This window comes from Diachasma alloeum, unplaced genomic scaffold (assembly GCF_001412515.2).
Source record: "Diachasma alloeum isolate Michigan unplaced genomic scaffold, Dall2.0 Dall_scaffold_00271, whole genome shotgun sequence".
NCBI classification, from domain to species: domain Eukaryota; kingdom Metazoa; phylum Arthropoda; class Insecta; order Hymenoptera; family Braconidae; genus Diachasma; species Diachasma alloeum.
Genome location: NW_021680410.1, coordinates 2,086,494 through 2,106,088, shown reverse-complemented (window position 1 = coordinate 2,106,088; position 19,595 = coordinate 2,086,494). Strand labels below are relative to the sequence as shown.

At 33.6% G+C, this 19,595-nt stretch overlaps 1 protein-coding gene across 2 annotated transcripts in view; it reads right to left on the bottom strand.

Annotated features, from left to right (window-relative positions):
• LOC107037914 overlaps positions 1-19,595 on the bottom strand; it is a 50,053-nt gene that overhangs the window by 20,558 nt on the left and 9,900 nt on the right. For both annotated transcript variants that reach the window (XM_015256743.1, XM_015256744.1), the window contains exons 2-8: positions 14,632-14,731; positions 14,453-14,568; positions 10,718-10,877; positions 9,189-9,222; positions 4,323-4,470; positions 2,624-2,803; positions 584-958 (exon numbers count right to left, since the gene is read on the bottom strand). In XM_015256743.1, the coding sequence (XP_015112229.1) occupies positions 584-958; positions 2,624-2,803; positions 4,323-4,470; positions 9,189-9,222; positions 10,718-10,877; positions 14,453-14,568; positions 14,632-14,698 (1,080 nt within the window). In that variant the 5' untranslated portion in view covers positions 14,699-14,731. The remainder of the gene's footprint in view (positions 1-583; positions 959-2,623; positions 2,804-4,322; positions 4,471-9,188; positions 9,223-10,717; positions 10,878-14,452; positions 14,569-14,631; positions 14,732-19,595) is intronic.

The window sequence follows — 19,595 nt, the reverse complement described above, 5'->3', positions numbered from 1 at the left end:
ATTAGAAAATTCTAGCATTTTTTCGCCGATTCTATTGAAAAATTCCGAAGCTTAACTGCGCCCTGTTTTTTCAATAAAAATGTTCAATGAAAAATACTCTATAGAAAAAATCAAAGAATTAACTTTTTTCATACAACTTATATTGACATATTTTCTATAGTAATTCCTCTGCTCAAATTTTCTTGTCTTTTTTTATAGAAAATTTCCAACGAAAACTATTATATAAAAAAATTCTGTAGTATTCAATCTTCTTATGCAACTTTTCCTATTGGGGAATATCTCTAGAATAAGTTGTATAGTAAAATTGAATTCCGTTGATTTTTTCCGTACAATTTTATGTATTCAACCTTTCCATTAAAAAACGCACAGTTTTCTGCGGTGTGAAAATTTTTCAATCGAGTCAGTGAAAAATCAATAGAATGTTCAATCGAAGTTCAATACAAATCGAACAGAATTTTCTCATCAAATCCGTCAGGTTTTTCTATGAAACTTCGGTAATATCGTCTGCTAGATTTTTCTAAGAAATCGTGTCGTTAAATTTTTTATAAGGAACAATCATTTTTTCCACCTGACCGCTTATTACCTTGTGATTAGGAATTTTATTCCAATTGATGGTCTTCATTTTCGTCTTGGGCGTTGGAATCTCCTGTTGCGGTAATAATTTCCCGGCGTTACTGGGTGGTTCTGGGGTGGGTGCACGGTTGATCGTGGGCACTCGGAGGGGTGGTGGCAGGGGCGGTTCCATGGGTACATCAGAATTACCGCTGTTGACGAAAAGGGGTGGTGGTGGAGGTGGTGGCAGTATGAACGAGTTGGCGGGATTTGGCGGTACTGGTGGAGTGGGAATAGATGTCGCGGGGGGAGACACGAGGAAAGGCGGGGAATTACCCGCGGGAATCGATGATTTGCGTGGAGTACTGGATTGATCAGTTCCACGACAGTGACAGCACAAGTTTGTCTGCAATTTCAATCAATTATATCAATAAATTATGAATTACTTAATGTATTCATGAATTGATTCAATCGGATTAATTGACTAGCTAATTGACCCCATTGGCTTAATTATTTAATTGATGAATTTGATTAATTTGAGTGATTGATTCGGGACCGGTATTTTTCGTCCAAATTTTTTTCGTCCATTCTCCATTTGGTCCAATTTTGTTTTGGTCTAATAATTTTGTTCGTCCAATTCCGGGGAAAAATGAAAAAACATGTAATGCGTGCACAAATTTTAATCAATATATCAACTCAGGCTTTGCTATTGTGGAACGATCAATGGAAGTACAAGACATTAACAATTAACATGAAAAAAACTCGACGTCTGTGAATACACAATTAAATTTAAACATGAACTCATTGATAGTAGAATATATTAATAATTAACATAAAAACTGCTCTCAGAGGATTTAAGTCAATATACATCATCTCATAAATGGAATGTGTATTTGTGTTCATTGTTTACTATTTTCATATGCTTCAGAATATTCATGTACATTGATTGCTAGAAAGTAGTGGTTTCTATTTTTCTTTTTTTTATTATTGGACGTTTATTGTGGTGGACCAAGTGGTTTTTGGACCAAAAGTACCAAACCCATTGATTCATTTCGGATTTTTGGCAAAAATTTATAAATTCTGACACTTGTGACAGGACAAGTTTGTCTGCAATTTGAATCAATTATTTCGATGAATTATTGATTATTCAACGGATGTATTAATTAGTTCCATCGGATTAATTGAATAGTTAATTCTATTCATCAGCTTAATTATTCGTATTATAAATTACATAATAATGATTTGATAGAATTTTAAGTCGCTAATTCTCAATTTCTGTCATTTATTCTATTTATTCTATCAAAAGAAAAAATGAAGAATATTGATTTGAGAATATTCATGTACATTGATTGCTAGAAAGTAGTAGTTTCTATTTTTCTTTTTTTTATTATTGGATGTTTATTGTGGTGGACCAAGTGGTTTTTGGACAAAAAGTACCAAACCCATTGATTCATTTCGGATTTTTGGCAAAAATTTATAAATTCTGACACTTGTGACAGGACAATTTTGTCTGCAATTTGAATCAATTATTTCGATGAATTATTGATTATTCAACGGATGTATTAATTAGTTCCATCGGATTAATTGACTAGTTAATTGAATTCATCAGCTTAATTATTCATATTACAAATTACATAATAATGATTTGATAGAATTTTAAGTCGCCAATTCTCAATTTTTGTCATTTATTCTGTTCATCCTATCAAAAGATAAAAATCAAGATAAAAATCGAATTTATGTTTATTCTTCCATTATTCGAAAAAATATATCGATTTTAAAACTTTCCGGAGACATTGAAAAATTAATTTTTTTGTTTCCTCGCGCGTCCGTTTTTTTGCATTTTATTCATTTCTTCTTGTGAAAATTATCTCATAAAATTCCAGTACATTCATATCCCGTCCATATTCGAAGAAAAACAAATTTTCTCCCGTTTCTAGCCGATCATCCCGTCCTGGGGATTATGGGGTCTGCATTTACACATATGATTATCCACTCGGTGATTAATTGATTGAATTAATTGATTAATGATTTGAAAAGTCGAACTAAAATGTAAAAATGTTAATGACAATACCTGCAGACTAGGAGACCTCAAAAGCTTTGTAACATCATCGCGACTCTCCAACAATGTAGCTCTATGCACCAACGTTTCCGCTGTATCCCAGGCGAGATCACTCGCAGCCTCTTTTGGATCGAGTCGCAGAAGGTGCTGAAGAATACTCAAGAACGGAATTTCTTGAGGTGTGTCTGCAATCTAAATTTACCAGGATATATCATCCACTTAATTAAAGTACCTCAGGTCATCATGTACGTTAAAATTTCAGAAAAAACCTAAAGACACGCATGAAAAAATTTATTAGTAAAATCTAGCGAATTCTCTAGACAATTCTATTGGATTTCTATTAAATTTTCAATTGGTTTTTGGTCAATTTCATTGAGATGTTCAATGGAAATTATTCTATCGAAAAAGCCAATAGACTTCGATTTTTCTATAGAACTTATTCTACTGAGATATTTTTTATAGAATTACCTCGGCTCAAATTTTCCAAGTTTTTTGTTTGATTTTCTTGATGAAAAGAAAAGAAGAATGGAATGAAAAAAACTTGGAAAATTTGAGCCGAGGAAATTCTGAAGAAAATATCTCGAGAGAATAAGTTGTCTAGAAAAAGCGAATTCTAAAATTCGGACATTTCAACAGAATCGGCCGAAAACTAATAGAAAATTCAAGAAAAATGCACTAGATTAAAAAAAAAATTCGTCAAGTTCTACTGAATTTTTTCATGCTTGAAATTCGCTATAAAATTCTACTAGAACCTCGTTGTTGATGCGACTTTACATAAATTGAAAGAAAAATTCTACTGGACTTCTATTGAAGAAAATCTGCAGATAGCACGTTTTGTCTGAATAAAAATGTTCAATGGAAAATATTCTGTAGAAATAATGAATAAAATTAAATTTTTGTACACAACTTAATTTATTGTTATATTTCCTGTAGAAATCCCTCGGCTCAAATTTTCCAAGTTTTTTGTTTGATTTTCTTGATGAAAAGAAAAGAAGAATAGAATGAAAAAAACTTGGAAAATTTGAGCCGAGGAAATTCTGAAGAAAATATCTCAAGAGAATAAGTTGTCTAGAAAAATCGAATTCTAAAATTCGGACATTTCAACAGAATCGGCCGAGAACTAATAGAAAGTTCAAGAGAAATCCACTAGAATTTTTTAATAAATTCGTTAGGTCTTTATATTAAATTTTTTCGTGCTTGAAATTCGCTATAAAATTCTACTAGAACCTCGTTGTTGATGCAACCATGAATAAATTAAAAGAAAAATTCTACTGGATTTCTATTGAAAAATTCCGCAGATAGCACGTTTTGTCTGAATAAAAATGTTCAATGAAAAATATTCTGTAGAAATAATCATTAAAATTCAATTTTTGCACACAACTTAGTCTATTGACATATTTTCTATAGAAATTCCACTCGGCTCAAATTTTCAGTTGAAAAAATTTCTTTCAATGGAATAAAAGTCGAGTTGAATAAACTTGGAAAATTCAAGTCGAGGAATTTCTAAAGAGAAACAACCCAACAGGAAATGTCGTATGCTAAGAGGAACTTATATTCATCTTTTCTATAAAATAGTTTCTATTGGGCATTTCTCAATGGAAGTTCAATAGGAATCGAATAAAATTTCCTATCGAATCCGCTAAATTATTCCGTGAAACTCTTTCATGTGTAATCGGTTCATTATCACTGTTTTGCAATATTGAGTACTGACTTGACCGAGAATAGCATAAAACACGTCTACATGAGAGGACAGATCAATCCCCGGTGGTCCCTGATTGGTGAGCTCTTCATCGGTCTCCCGTTGATCATCGAAAACGTCCAATTGCACTCGTAGATCTGGGAATTGACTCTTCTGCTTCCTACAATTTGAATCACTGACTTCAGTTACAATTCGTAATGTTATTGTTAATTAATAATACATTTAAATAATTATTATGGATATGTTTCATACATCTTGTTGAATAGAAGGCATTCAATTCAACACGACAACTGGACATTCTATTTATGTCTTGAATGAAAATAAAACTGTTCGAAGAGTCAATCATAAACTAAAACTTGCATAGTGAGGGCATGACGTACCCCACCTGCATTAATATAGACTCTGACCCGTTATTAAGACATTAAAAATCAGCCGGCGTGAGTGACCGGGGTATATATACACTTCCCCAAGTCCCTCAACATCTTATGAACTGGCACAACAATCATATTTATCCCAGTCGTTAGTCATTCTATTTCATAATACGGTGCATACGGAAACGTTTCATTTAAAAAACCTAGCGAAATCACCGGAAAATGATATTGAATTTATGTTGAATTTTCTATTATTTTCGGCCCGATTCTATGGAAAATTTCCGAAACTTACACGGGTGAGGAAATTCAATAGAAAACATAGCGAATTCCCTAGAAAATTCTATTGGAATTCTATGGGGTTTCTATAGGATTTCTATTGGAATTCAATTGAAAAATTCTACTTGTTTTTGCGCTGATTCTATTGCATATTTGATAAGAAAAAATCAATATATTTTGAATTTCTGTTCGAATTTTAATTTTGTCTTAATGTTTTGTTTTAATTCTGTTTTTTTGTTGTTTGTTCTCTCTCTCCACATTCTCAGTAACCATCTAGTTTTCGCGGGGAAAAGAGACGTTTCATTAAAAAAAACCTAGCGAAATCACTGGAAAATGATATTGAATTTATGTTGAATTTTCTGTTATTTTCGGCCCGATATTATGGAAAATTTCCGAAACTTACACGGATGAGAAAATTCAATAGAAAACCTAGCGAATTCGATAGGAATTCTATGGGGTTTGTATAGGATTTCTATTGGAATTTTATTGAAAAATTCTACTTGTTTCTACGCTGATTCTATTGCATATATGATAAGAAAAAATCAATATATTTTGAATTTCTGTTCGAATTTTCATTTTGTCTCAATCTTTTGTTTTAATTCTGTTTTTTTTGTTTTTTGTTCTCTCTCTCCACATTCTCAGTAACCATCTAGTTTTCGCGGGGAAAAAAGACGTTTCATTAAAAAAAACCTAGCGAAATTACTGGAAAATGATATTGAATTTATGTTGAATTTTCTATTATTTTCGGCCCGATTCTATGGAAAATTTCCAAAACTTACACGGATGAGAAAATTCAATAGAAAACCTAGCGAATTCGCTAGAAAATTCTATTGCAATTCGATAGGAATTGTATGGGGTTTCTATAGGATTTCTATTGAAATTTTATTGAAAAATTCTACTTGTTTTTGCGCTGATTCTATTCCATATTTGATAAGAAAAAATCAATATATTTTGAATTTCTGTTCGAATTTTTTTTGTTTTTGTTTCGTTTTTTGTTTTAATTTTGTTCTCCTGAGATTTTTTCTATTAGAATTAGTGGGCACAAATTTTCTAAGTTTTTTTCGCTGTATTTTATTTTATTCTGCATTACAGAATCCGAGTGGAAAAAATTTAGAACATTGACGCCCAAGTAATCTTATAAAAAAAATTCAATACAATTTTGTTTCGAATTCACTAGGTTTTTCTACGAAATTTTTTCCTCCATAAATATTTCTAAAATTTATGTCAAATCTTTATAATTGCAAGCTTTTGCTGAAAATTGTCAACAAATAAAAAAACATTTCTCACTGAACACTGAATATTAATGGCTTCAGTGAATGTAATTTCCCATTTTTTACAAAAGAAAATTATATATTTAAGGTCAATCCTTCATTGTTCCCAAAATTGACAAGAGAATTCTCTTTTAATCAACACTGATACACTACTAGGAATTACTACCTCGATTTCCCGTAAGGAATTCCTAAATTCGAGCCAAATCTTTAAATTTTCAATATTTTCATGAGATTTAACAAAAAATAAATATTTCAGAACAGCAGAACCGAATAAAATATTAACACCTCCAATGAATGAAATTTCTGAATCTTCTAAAAATATGTCAGGTCTATTCCGTAATATTTTGAATCACTTCTCATTTTTTCCAATGAATGAACAAACTTTTACTCCAATATCACAAAATTGGAGAATCATTAAAAAAACATTCAAAATTTTTTAACACTTTTTAACAACGGTTGATTTTTTTCAGAATTTCAACTCAGTCGTCTAATTGATATTACTAAAAAAATCATGTCAAATATTTAATGAAAATCTTAGACGGGAAGAATATTTTCGTTCTAGTTTGGTTCCCTAGTTTTTCACGTTTTTTTCGAATCACTTTGCCGAACTTAATAATTGTAAAATCATTTTAAAAAACATTTCAAAATTTTTATACACTTAACAACACAAGCTTGATTTTTCAAGTTTTCTACTCAATCGTCTAATTGCTATTCCAAAATGAAAATGAGCTTTGCGGCGATTCCCTCGCATGGTGACCAATTTAGGGTTAAATCCGGCTGAGCTTTCATTGTGAATTTCACTTGAAAATGTTCATTATCAGTATTTGAAATAAATCCAAGTAGACTTGCAAAAAATGCACTCACACAATATCATATTTCATAAACCCCAAAAATCACCGAAATAAAACGCGATTTCCGTACGAATTCCGGGCACTAAAAGCTTTCGAATAAAAAAGACACGTGCGTTCGCCCGTTCAGCGGCTCAAGACAAAACTGAAGAAGTACCGATGGCTTCAGTATTCGGGGGAAGTAGTAGTAGCCGAAGATAAATCGAGAATCACATCGCCTGCTTCTCGTTCCAGTGGAAGAGTGCACATACAGAGATGCAGGTGCCTCATGAGTTAATTTCAGTCCTCGCGCCTCTCTTTCTCGCTCTTTTTCCTCTGAATTCTCATCACCACGTCTCTTTTCCCCGCGAAAACTAGATGGTTACTGAGAATGTGGAGAGAGAGAAAAAGAAATGCGGCGAACGAGGATTCTATTTTTCGAGTCGCATGGCGCCCCAGTGGGTTTTACGTTTGTATTCCTAGGTGTGATTAGCCCTTTTGAATCGAGTGTTGAGTCGCAATGTCACACGCATGTTCTCAGCATTGTAGTTCGTATGCGAACGTTTGAACAAAAATCGAAATTCTATCGGAGTTTTAATATTTTTTTGGTGATTTCTCTGAAAAATCCCGGAATTTTTTTATTTTATGGAAAATTTTCATAGAACATATGGGGTAAAACAAGGTAATAAATTTTGATTTTTGTATTGAATTTATTCTGTTGACTAGCGGGCTTCGCCCCCTGCTCGCTTCGCTCGCCAACCCCGGGGGGATTCGCCTCCCCGCTCGCTTCGCTCGCTCCCCCCCCGCCCCATGCGAACTTGTGGGTGTGACCGTAAGAACTCTTCCCCCCCTCTCCTAAGGGGTGAGGAAGAGAGAAACACGATTGGTTTAATTTTATTTACTCCCCCCCCCTGAAGGGGGAGGGGATCAGGCCCCATCCAACGCCTGTCCAGTGGGGTACAACCACTCAATATTCTCAATTCATTCATATATATTTGAAAATTTCATATATATCAGATATTGATAAAAAATATATGGAATATATGGATGACTAATTTATATTTGTATGAAGAGAAAATATGTGACCCTTATGACCCCCGGGACCCTCATGAGCCCTGAAAATTTTTCAGCGTTAGACAAAAGCTACTTTTTTATTATATAGAGAGATATGCCATCTGTAAATTTTATGTTATTTTCTCACTGCTTTTTCGTCCAGTTCCGAATTCAAGAAATGAAACTTGGGAGATTTAAACTCAGGGATTTTTATAGGAATATTTTTATGGGAGTATCTGAGAATATTATAATAATATTAATAAAATTAATAATATAAATTCTAGTGTTAATGAAAAGATATTTTACTGCTTATTTTTGGGAGAAATGCTGGTTTTATCAATTCGAGGAAATGCGAAAAATTGCTGGGGATGGGGTTTAACCCACAACTATCCACTGAGACTATCCACTGATGGGTAATTCTAATGTTAATAATAATATTTTATATATATAAACTCACGTATGAAAAAAAATCAATAGAAAACCTAGCGAATTCGCCAGAAAATTCTAGTCGAATTCTATAGGAATTCTATGGGTTTTCTAATCATTGTAATTCTACTGAAAAATTCTATTTGTTTTTTTCGCTGATTCTATTGGATATTCAATAAGAAAAAGTTAATAGATTTTGAATTTCTGTTTGAATTTTTGTCTTAAATTTTTTCTATTAGAATTATTGAGCACAAAATTTGGACACAAAGTTTTTTCCGCTGGATTTTGTTTTGTTTTGCATTGTACAATCCGAGTGAAAAAAAGTTGGAAAATTGATGCCCAAGCATTCTTACAGACAAAACCTCAAGAGGAAAATTGAAACAGAAATTCGAAATCTATTGAGTTTTTTAAATCAAATATCCAATAGAATTAGCGCAAAAAACAAATATAATATTTTAACAGAATTCTAATGGAAATCCTATAGAAATCCCATAGAATTCCTACAGAATTCCAATAGAATTTTCTAACGAATTCGCTAGATTTTCTATTGAATTGTTTCATACGCGGGAAACTGCTCGGGTTTACAATTGAACTCTTTATAAGTGCAATTATGACTATTGTTATTAATGAAATAGTATAAGTGATAGAACTCACCGCAGGTCGTTCAGAATTGGGAGTAGCTTCAGTCCTAAAATAATGAATGACAGAATCATAAAATTACAAACTTCTACAACATTTTGTAATATTTCTATGAAATTTCCTATTAAATATCTCTGCTACAGTCGTACATTTCCCACAGTTCCTGCCTTAAGATAATCCACCCAGAGAAATGACACGTTCGAACAAAATAAAATTTCTTAGTTCCGATTTTTTTTTACATCAACAATATTTTTGTTGGAAATTAATCACTTCATGTATTGTGTCAAGTTTCGCAGGAAAAATTTTTTTAACATGCTAAACTTGACATATTCGTTTGTATGGAACAAATTTATCGGGAAATACCCCATCATTTTGGAGCTCTCGGGGTATTATAACGGAATATTTCTCTCCGTGCGCCAAGAAGTCCTGTTCCGTAAAAAAATCTGCCAATCAATTTAGATCGAAAGTTCATCGAAGATTTTTCACCAAAAAAACGTGGTATATTTATGTATCATGAGTATTTGCCATGAATACCATTCATTACGAGGTATTCAAGCGATATTTACGACCGAATGGTTAAATAAAAGCACTCCACGACGAATTTCTAAAATCGTCTAACTGCGGCATAAAATTACTCCTGACATTTATTCTGATGATTTATTTCGTAAACAAGGCTTGGTGCAACCGGCCCTAGGAGTGTCAGTGGTTTCATTTCAAACCGATAAAGTAATTATTCAAATCGAATAAACATTTCATTCAATTAAAAAAACGACTTATTTAACGTAAATATACGACTTTTCATTTAATGCGAATAAAAAAATGAATAAAAAACAAGTTCAAGTTTGAATAACAAGTTTATTACGAGCTATTCGAGTAAAGCCATTCATTTGATTCAAATGAAGTTTATTTAATTAAAATAAAACATTTCTCTGTGTGTATAAATTTTTCTTGTGTGGGATAATTTAGATAATGCACTACACTGTTAGAAATTTTTTGAAATTTGAATAACAGATGCAGTTGAGTTTTCAATAATCTGAATTTGAATTCAATTTCAATCGAAATTGCTCATGGAATTCCTGATTCATCTTGGAAATTCGATAACATTAAGTTTTTCCTGGTGAACAATCATTAAATTTTCAAGGACAATTTGGATTTTCAAACCTATCGTGAAAATTAAGCAATACATTCAATAGAATTTTCAACAGATTGAAAATTCAGAAGAAAAGTTGCCTGAATTTTTACGATTTTCAACAATTTTCAGTGTCATATGAACTTGAGAAATCAAATTTCATTGAATATTCAAGAAAATTGACTGAATGTCAAGAGTAATTTTCGAATGCAGTCAAGCAAATTGACTGAATTCAAGAGTAATGTTCTAACAGTGTAATATCATATTTTGGTGGAAACTTTTTTTGTTGTCCACAAGTAAATGGATTCCACACGACCAAAGATCTCTTCAGGAAACTATATAATTTTTCTTCAGAACTGATTTTTCCTCTCAGTCTGTTGATACAATTACTAAACCAATGAATCCACTGAATTACCAATGAATTCGTTACGAAGACGAACACGATCCTTGACAGCAGGCGTTGAGATGACCAGGCAGTTGATGAATGCGAGTAATGCCGCTTGATAATCCTCGGCAGTCGCCTTCTGGAGCTCATCAACGATTGCCCGCAGTCGATAGCGCTCTCCCTTTCGTTCCTGTGATATGAAGCAGTAAAAACGACAAATTTATAGGAGAAGAAACAGATCCTCCGGCTCAATAAGGAATCCATCCGACCGACCATAAATTTCCGTCCGGATTTTTTTCCGTGACAGATGATGTAAATGCGATGGGAAAGTGTGCATCAAATTTTATGGGATAACCGGTGAAACGAGTGAGCTTGTTGAATTTATACTACCAGTTTCTGGTTGAAATGAAAATAAATTAAACGTTTTTCTTTCGCATTCGATTCTCCATTCAATGAATTATTCAATTGAGCATCGGAAATTGAGATGTATTTGTTGGTGGAATGAAATGTCCAGCGGAGGTAACTACAAATCAAGGGATTTTTGTGGAGATTGATTTCTTCGGGAAGTTTTTTCAAGTGAAGTCTTCTTGATTCTTCCATCACGCAGGTGTGGATTTGAGTCATGGGGCATTAAAATTTGCAATGGAAATCTGAAGAGAACAGGACAGGATTTTTATTGTCGTCATGTTCACAGTAGTTTCTTCATGTCATAGATTTTGCTCTTTCCTGCTGGAGATCTTCCTTTGAATTTCATGAACTAGACATTGGGGATTGAGATTATTTCTTGTTCGAGAGACATATCAACACGGAGAAAAAAGTTGGAGAAAAATTACCAAACAAGTCGAGTAATCGTGGAGCGGAATCCATTCCTAGGTCTTTTTCTGCCTACCCGGGTAGAATATTTTCACTTGAAAAGTGCGGACTGAAATATTCTAGTTACGTCCCGTTTAGGAGGTTTCCAGGGCTGTCCACGGAGTTGCCCAAGTCGAATATTTCATTACGGTTTAACCTCTGGAAGACTTTCGAAACCTTTTCTGGCTTTCGACGGATTTTTTCGAAGACCTTTCGAATCGTAATTGTCTTCCAACCCCGCGGAATTCTCTTTTACTCTATGAAAACCTGTAAAAACGTTAAAAAAATTCCGGTAATTCTCCGCTAGTCGGGAAATATGCAAAACCAATTCCCGGGCGAGAGATCGTGAGAAGCAGTATGGAAAGAGCCTCTTTATTGTCCCTAAACAATGTAGAAAAAGGCGGGTTTTCCGCCCCCACGCTGGAACAATACTATAATAGGAATCCAAACAGAAAAAAACTTGATGTTTATGAGCGTCACATGCCCAGTGTTTTCATTCATCCGACAGCATCTCTGTGGGGTAGATTCCACTCTATTTCAGTGGGAATAGAATCTGTTACAATTTTTTTCCCCAGACCAGATATACTTCTTCCACTTTTGTGGTTCATTTATTCTTGGACGAACGCGAGTCGCCATGAATGAACAAGTCCGCTCCCTATGTAGCTTAAGGGGACACGGAACCCCTTTGTCTACATCAAATCTTAGAATTGTGTTTTCTCCTACAATTATTAATTTCTATCTATGAAATTACTTTTTCATCACGCTGTGACGAAAAGTGAACTTTTCGGCACGCTCCGCGTGCCTAAAAGTCCAATTTTCGCTACATTGTGATGAAAAATATTTTTTATCACGCTGTGACGAAAAGTGAACTTTTCGGCACGCTCCGCGTGCCTAAAAGTCCAATTTCCGCCACATTATGATGAAAAATATTGTTCGTAACTCGTGAAAAAATGTTTTTTAGCTCGTGGGATTATATCACTCGCCTTCGGCTCGTGATATAAACCTCCCACTCGCCAAAAAACACTTTTTTGCACTCGTTACGAAATATACTATTTCGACTCGATTATCGCATTGTTGAGTCAATGAAGTAGTTTAATGAATAAAAAATAATAACTGCAGGGGAAAACACAATTCTAAAGATTCACATAAATGCAGGGGTTCCGTTTCCCCTTAAGGGGTCACCTCAGTCACTTTCGCCACTAAACGACAATGTACCAGCAAACTGAATACACTGACAAAAAATAGTATATTTCGTAACGAGTGCAAAAAAGTGTTTTTTGGCGAGTGGAAGGTTTATATCACGAGTCGAAGGCGAGTGATATAATCCCACGAGCTAAAAAACATTTTTTCACGAGTTACGAACAATATTTTTCATCACAATGTGGCGGAAATTGGACTTTTAGGCACGCGGAGCGTGCCGAAAAGTTCACTTTTCGTCACAGCGTGATGGAAAAAATATTTTTGCCAAATAGCCATTTACTTGAGGGAAGAATTTTTTTTTTCAACACCGTATTTCTCCATTCGAGCCATTCTCAGGCAATTCTCATTAGGTTTAATTATGTCAATTATATTGCTCTAGAAGATGAACCTGGTGGTTATGTCCTTGAGTGACCTCCTTCAATAATTATCAACATTAAAAAATTAATCGAAATTCTTCTCTCTAGAAAATACGAAATTTAGAAAGAGTGAATAATCATTGGGCGAGTCCCTCCAAGGTCATGTGGAATATAATCATCCTTTAAAGCACCATGATTGTTATAATTGAAACCTAATCAGGCTCACCTGGGAATGACTCGATTGGAGAAATACGATTTTGAAAAAAGAAATACTTCTCTCAAGTAAATGAATATTTGGTAAAAAATTTTTTTTTTCTCAGTGTAGGTAATATAATAATCAAGAATGGTAAAAAAAAAGTTGTAAAAAAAAATTCGAGTAGTTTTATCGTTTCGTTCGTTTTTAATTAATCATTCAAATTTCTGCTTATACATGGGCTTTATGATCGCTATTTTGTTCTTACCCCTCACCCTGTTGACAATGTATTAGCCAACAAAGGAAGCTATATTTATCTATATTAAACTCTCGAAAATAAGAGAATGAAGTCTCATCGAGTTTTGCCACTAATTTGCTGAGTAAATTAACGATAAAAATAATTGGCACGATGTCTGTCACTATCCAACGTACGCCGTGTTTGATGTTTCGTCTCTCTCAAAAATAATCTCACTTAACCATTTTACGCTCCACTCGGCCGCGCGCTTATCCCCATTTTGCCGTACTGAGGAGACCCCTTAAAGTAGCTCTATCCTTCGGCCGGGCTGCGCTTACTTTTGGATATTTTCAGTTTTTAAATTTTTCAACTGAATTGCATGGAAAAAATTTGAAAAAATTCATTCCCAGTCAGGATTATCTAAATTAAATTTCGCAAAATATTGATATTTTTTCAAAGATTTCCCTCTTATAAATAAATAATGAAACTTGTATACAAAACGGTGGATTATTTTTTATGAGGTGTCAAAAAAATTCTTGATTTTTCACATCTAATGAAAAAAAATCGGATTTTAATCTTTGATTACAATGGAAATGTTGATTTTCACATAAGACACTGGGTTAAATCCTGATTTTTAAACATTTCTTCTTTGAAAAAGCAAAACGATAATTAAATTGAGAAAAAAATTAGAATTCCGAATCTAATCGAGTTTTCTGCAATTTTCTTGCAGTTTTGAATAATCTTTGAATTTACTGTAAGGGTAGAGCTACTTTAAAGCGATTTGTGATGATCTTGTGAACCTGTGACTGAAGCGAATGAGCGAGGTGCGAAAACCGGATGGGTGGATTCCCCGTTGGAATTTTATGGGGGTCAATATATGGCGAAAAGAATTTTTATGCTAGGATTTTTGGAAAAACTATTTAAATTACCTGGTAAATATGAAGAGTGTCAATAGCCCGTTGTCGACCATCGTGGCTGTACACACACAGGGCTGACAGTAATTCCACCACTTGCTTCTTCACTGCTGTACAGGCAGTATCCAGAGCTGCATGGAAAACATGAAAAGTTCATTCAATTGCATATTTTATCATTGAATGCTCTAAATTACCTGAAGCGAGTTTATTGCAGTAATCAGGGTTGTCCACGATGTAGTCAAGACCAACGTTGGAATCCATGTTGACTGCATTGGTGGAACCACTCTATCCAATCTGAAAAAAATTATTCACGATGAAAGAGACACGAACGAGAAAACTCCATGGGAAATTCTATTGGAATTCTATTGAAAATTTTATTAATGTTTTCCCGATTCTATTGAATATTCTGTATTTTTTGCGCATTTTTTTAATAGAATATTTTTAATAGAAGCTACTTTATAGATGAAATAAATAGAATTTTATCTTTCTTACAATTGATTCTATTGAGATATTATTTATAGACATTTCTCGATCGAAATTTTCCACGTTTTTTGTTTGAATTTTTTTATTAGAAGAGGAAAAAAGAATGAAAAAACAAACCTACAGAAAATTATTTTCAAGGAATTTCTATAGAAAATATTGCTTTTTTTATTTCTCAAATGTTTATTTATTTATTTATTTGTTTATTTATGTTCTCCTTATTGAACAAATCGAGCAATAAAACTTGGAACTTCTATAGAACCTTCGCAATCGAGGAAATTGGATAGAAAATCAAATTTTATTGATTTGTCCTATTAAATATTTTCTATTGAACATTTCTACTGAAAACAGCCGCTGGATTTTTCCGATAGGATCTGCGAAAAAAAAGTAGAGCTTTCGATACATTTTTTTTTCAATCTTCATATCTCTTTATTCATGTGCCCCTCATTAAAAAACAAAACGAACAAAAAAACGTGGAACTCCTACAGAAAATATTGCAATAGAAAAAAATGTATAGAAAATGAAATTTTGTTAATTTTTCTGTCAAATATTTTCTATTCAAAATCCTACTTTAAAAATGCGCTCAATTTTTCGCGTAGGATCTGCAAAAAACTAATAGAGATTGCGCTACAATTCCTACAGAAATGCAAAGAGATTTCCCAGTGAATGCGCTAGGATTTTCTAGGAAATTTTTTAATCTTCATTTTTCTACTCTGAATAGTTCTTCGACTACTCCGTTTGATCGGATGGGATATCTGGCACTCAATAGTGTGCTATAGGCAAATGATTGCAAATGAATCGGTGGAGTATCATCACGGCCATCAGACATGTCATGTTGAATCATTGCTAACGTGAAGCAATATTTTAAAAATCTAAATTTAGCATCAGTGAGACTCAGTTGCACGAATTTAAGGAACTGGAGTATTTAATATCCCATTAATGGCTCTGATGTTCACCTCGAACGCAAATACCCGAGCCATAAAGTATCTTGGGTATTATGTGTGAGTGGCCATGACTGAATTGTGACCTGGACCTGTGTTACTGCACCTAATTATTTTGGCTTCAACATGCATGGACAAATTCAAGGGAAAATAACATTTAAGAATTGTATTTTCGATTGGAAAATATCCAGTATCACCGTATGATTTTTTATTCATTTGTCATCTAAATGCGGCGAAAGATTTTAATTGTCTATGTGAATTATTGTCTTGAGAGTTCTTCTATAGAAATTGTTGGGCATTAATTTGTTACGTTTTTTTACTGCATTTTTTTGTATTTCTCATCACAAAATTCAAGATGAAAGAAAACGAAAAAATGGAAAACGTTGCATAGCATAATTGAATTCTATTAATTTGTTTTTTCAGAAATTTTCCATTCAACCCTTCTATTGAAAGAATGCATTCCTCTTTTGACATTTCTTCTATAGAAATTCTGCGACCTGCGTTTTTCCATTTTTTTTCACTCTATTTTTCATTTTTTTCATGAAAGAATCAAACGAAAAATTTAGAAACATTGAGCCGAGGAATTTCTATCGAAAATATTTCACTAGAATAAGTTGTATAGAATAATTGAATTCTATTCATATTTTCCGTTGAATATTTCTATTGCAAAAACGAATTATTCTCTTGAGATATCTTCTATCGAAATTCTTGGGCATAAATTTTTTTCATTTATTTGATGCATTTTTTCGCGTTTCTCATTACAAAAATTAAGACAAAATTAGAAAAATCAATAGAATCACTAAAATTTCATCATTTTGTACAACTTGTTCTATTTAGACACTTTCAATAGGAAATCCTTGACATGAGTTTTCCACCCATTTTTCATTCTATTCTTCTTCTCTTTTCAAAAACAAAAAAAATCAAACGGAAAACTTGAGAAAATTTGATCCCAGGAATTTCTATCGAAAATATTTCAATAGAACAAGTTGTATGGAATAATTGAATTCTATTAATATTTTCCACAGAATATTTCCCATTGAACATTTCAATTGAAAGAACCACACATGAAAAAATTCAATTGAAAATCTAGCGAATTCATTAGAAAATTGTATTGGAATTCTATAGGAATTCTGTGGGATTTCGATTGAAAAATTCTATTCGTTTTTTGCGCCGATTCTATTGGATATTCCATAAGACAAAGTCAATAGATTTCAAACTTCTGTGTGAATTTTTCTCTTGGATTTTTTGTATTAGAATTATTGGGCACAAATTTTCTAATTGTTGCAATAATTTGAAAGGATATGGTCGAGAACATCAGTTTCGTTTAGACAAATGTTCTAAGTTTTTTCCGCTGAATTTTGTTTCGTTTTGCATTCCAGAATCCGAGTGGAAAAAACTTAGAAAATGGATGCCCAAGCATTCTTATAGAAAATATCTCAAGAGAAAAATTCAAACAGAAATTCGAAATCTGCTGACTTTTTCTTATCGAATATCCAATAGAATTAGCGCAAAAAACGAATAATTCAATTGTTCAATTGAATTCCAATAGAAATCCTATAGAAACCCCATAGAATTCCTGCAGAATTCCAACAGAATTTTCTAGCGAATTCGCTAGGTTTTCAATTGACTTTTACGTGACGCGCAGTAAAGCTCTGGAATTTTTCAATACGCTGCCAGAAAAATGAACAACTTCTCTAACAAATTTTGTTTGCGCCGAGAAAATCATGACTAATTGCTCTGCTTCCAACAACAACGAAATATTTGGCTCAAGAGGCGGATTTCGAACAGCCTGTCGACCTCTCCACCGACAATTGCTTCAATCCCCTACTTAAATCCAATTAAATATTAATTTGACTGGAATTTATGATGCAAATTGATGAAACGATGGAGTGAATCAAATGAATATCAAGTGCCTACTCCATTTACTGGTCGATAAAAACGTGGAATGCGTCGTCACGTGCGCTCATTAAATAAATTGTGTTCTACTAATTAATGATCCTACGCGTGGATTCCAAGAACACAAGGAAGCAAAGAAAACACTGTGTACCACACACATAACAGCGAATAACTCCCAGCATGATATAACATCTCAATCGATGAGCATTCCTCCCAATTGCATCGGTTTCCCTGCACCGGATCGGCCCATGAATTTAGCAATGTTGATTGAACCAAACCGTCATAATGATGGGAAGAAGAAAGATGGAAGAAAACAACTGTCTGCGGTATTGAGTCACCGTGTGCATGGAGTAACGAGCCTCACGTTTAAAAATAGAATCCTTCACTTGTGGGGAATGTATTAAAGAAATCCATGCAGCTGGGCCCTTGGACAAGCATATTGGGCCACTTGTAAATTCAAACAACTCTTTTCTTCGGTTTCATGGAATAGAAGTCCATATGTTTTCTTTGGATGACTCACGTCGCATGTGAAAATACCCTCTATGTACTATTATGTACGGAATAATAAGAACGGGGTGACCGTTATCTTTGGGATTTCCGTGCTATTCATTGGCTGAACACATATTTTTGATTTTTGAATAATTCGGTGACTTCCACTTTTTCACATCCATTTTTCGGTCACTCCGCACGGTGAAAAAATTATGTAGAATGTCGACAAATTTTACAGTATGAAAGCTGATTGTGGAGTGCAATGTAATTCAATGAAATAGTTTTGCGGAGAATATTTTACGATTTGTTTGGAAAAACATCATATCTGTGGATGCAAAAATGCCGATGCGAAGGGATGGGAAAAAGAATCTGAATTTTCTGTGAAAAATTACGATACACTGAGAAAAAAAATTTCTAAAAAATAGAAATTCTAGGATTGATCCAAATCGTTCATCGATTGAATAGTCGCAAAAGAAAATGCTATTCTAAAACTTTTCGGAATTCCACAAAACTAGAAAAATCCAGGAAAATGATTGCCCTACTATGAAACTTCGTGAGTCAGTCAATAATGATAAAACGCAAAAACGGCATATTATTTCGCGTCAATCCGATCAATAATTTGCCAGAAAAATGAAAAAAAAACGTGAATTTTGGCCGAAAGGGTGTACACGGAGAGATATATTCATTAAAAATTACGGAACTCACAATTCATTCACCGATTATGGAATCAACTCAGAAAATTTAAGTGCCGGTATCGTAATTTTTCACAGGAGATTCAGAGAAAAATTACGGAAAGCTCCGGAAATATTCCGTGACAGTTCCGTAAAATTTCTTACAACCACATTTCGCTCCGAAATTACGGAAAAGATACGTCATTTTTACTGAATATTTCTCTCCGTGTAGTACCATCCTTAAGGCCCATGGAGTAGGACATACGCGCGCAGACTAATCTGGTATTATAAAAATCCAAATCAACTTCTGATGATGAAAATTTGGTACTCGAAATTAAGACTGCATAATTAAGGGTCAGAATAAGGATCACGAGGGTCGGATTAAGGGTCACAAGGGTCAAAATAAAGGTCAAGGGTCATCTGGGGTTGTATTAGGGTCAATTGGAAGTTGGCGAGCGAAGTGAGCAGGAAGCGTACCCCCCTAGTCCTGATATATAAGAAAATCAACTTTCGTTGAATCCTTAACTTTGCTCAGGGGCTTTTAAAAAATATATCTATGGATATTTCGAAATTTATGAGAGGTACCAAAATTCCCATGGAAACATTGATTGCGGCTCTCTTCCCCTCAGTAAAAAAATCTGCGTGAATTTCGACTCTGAGTCCACACCGCCAGGAGTAAAA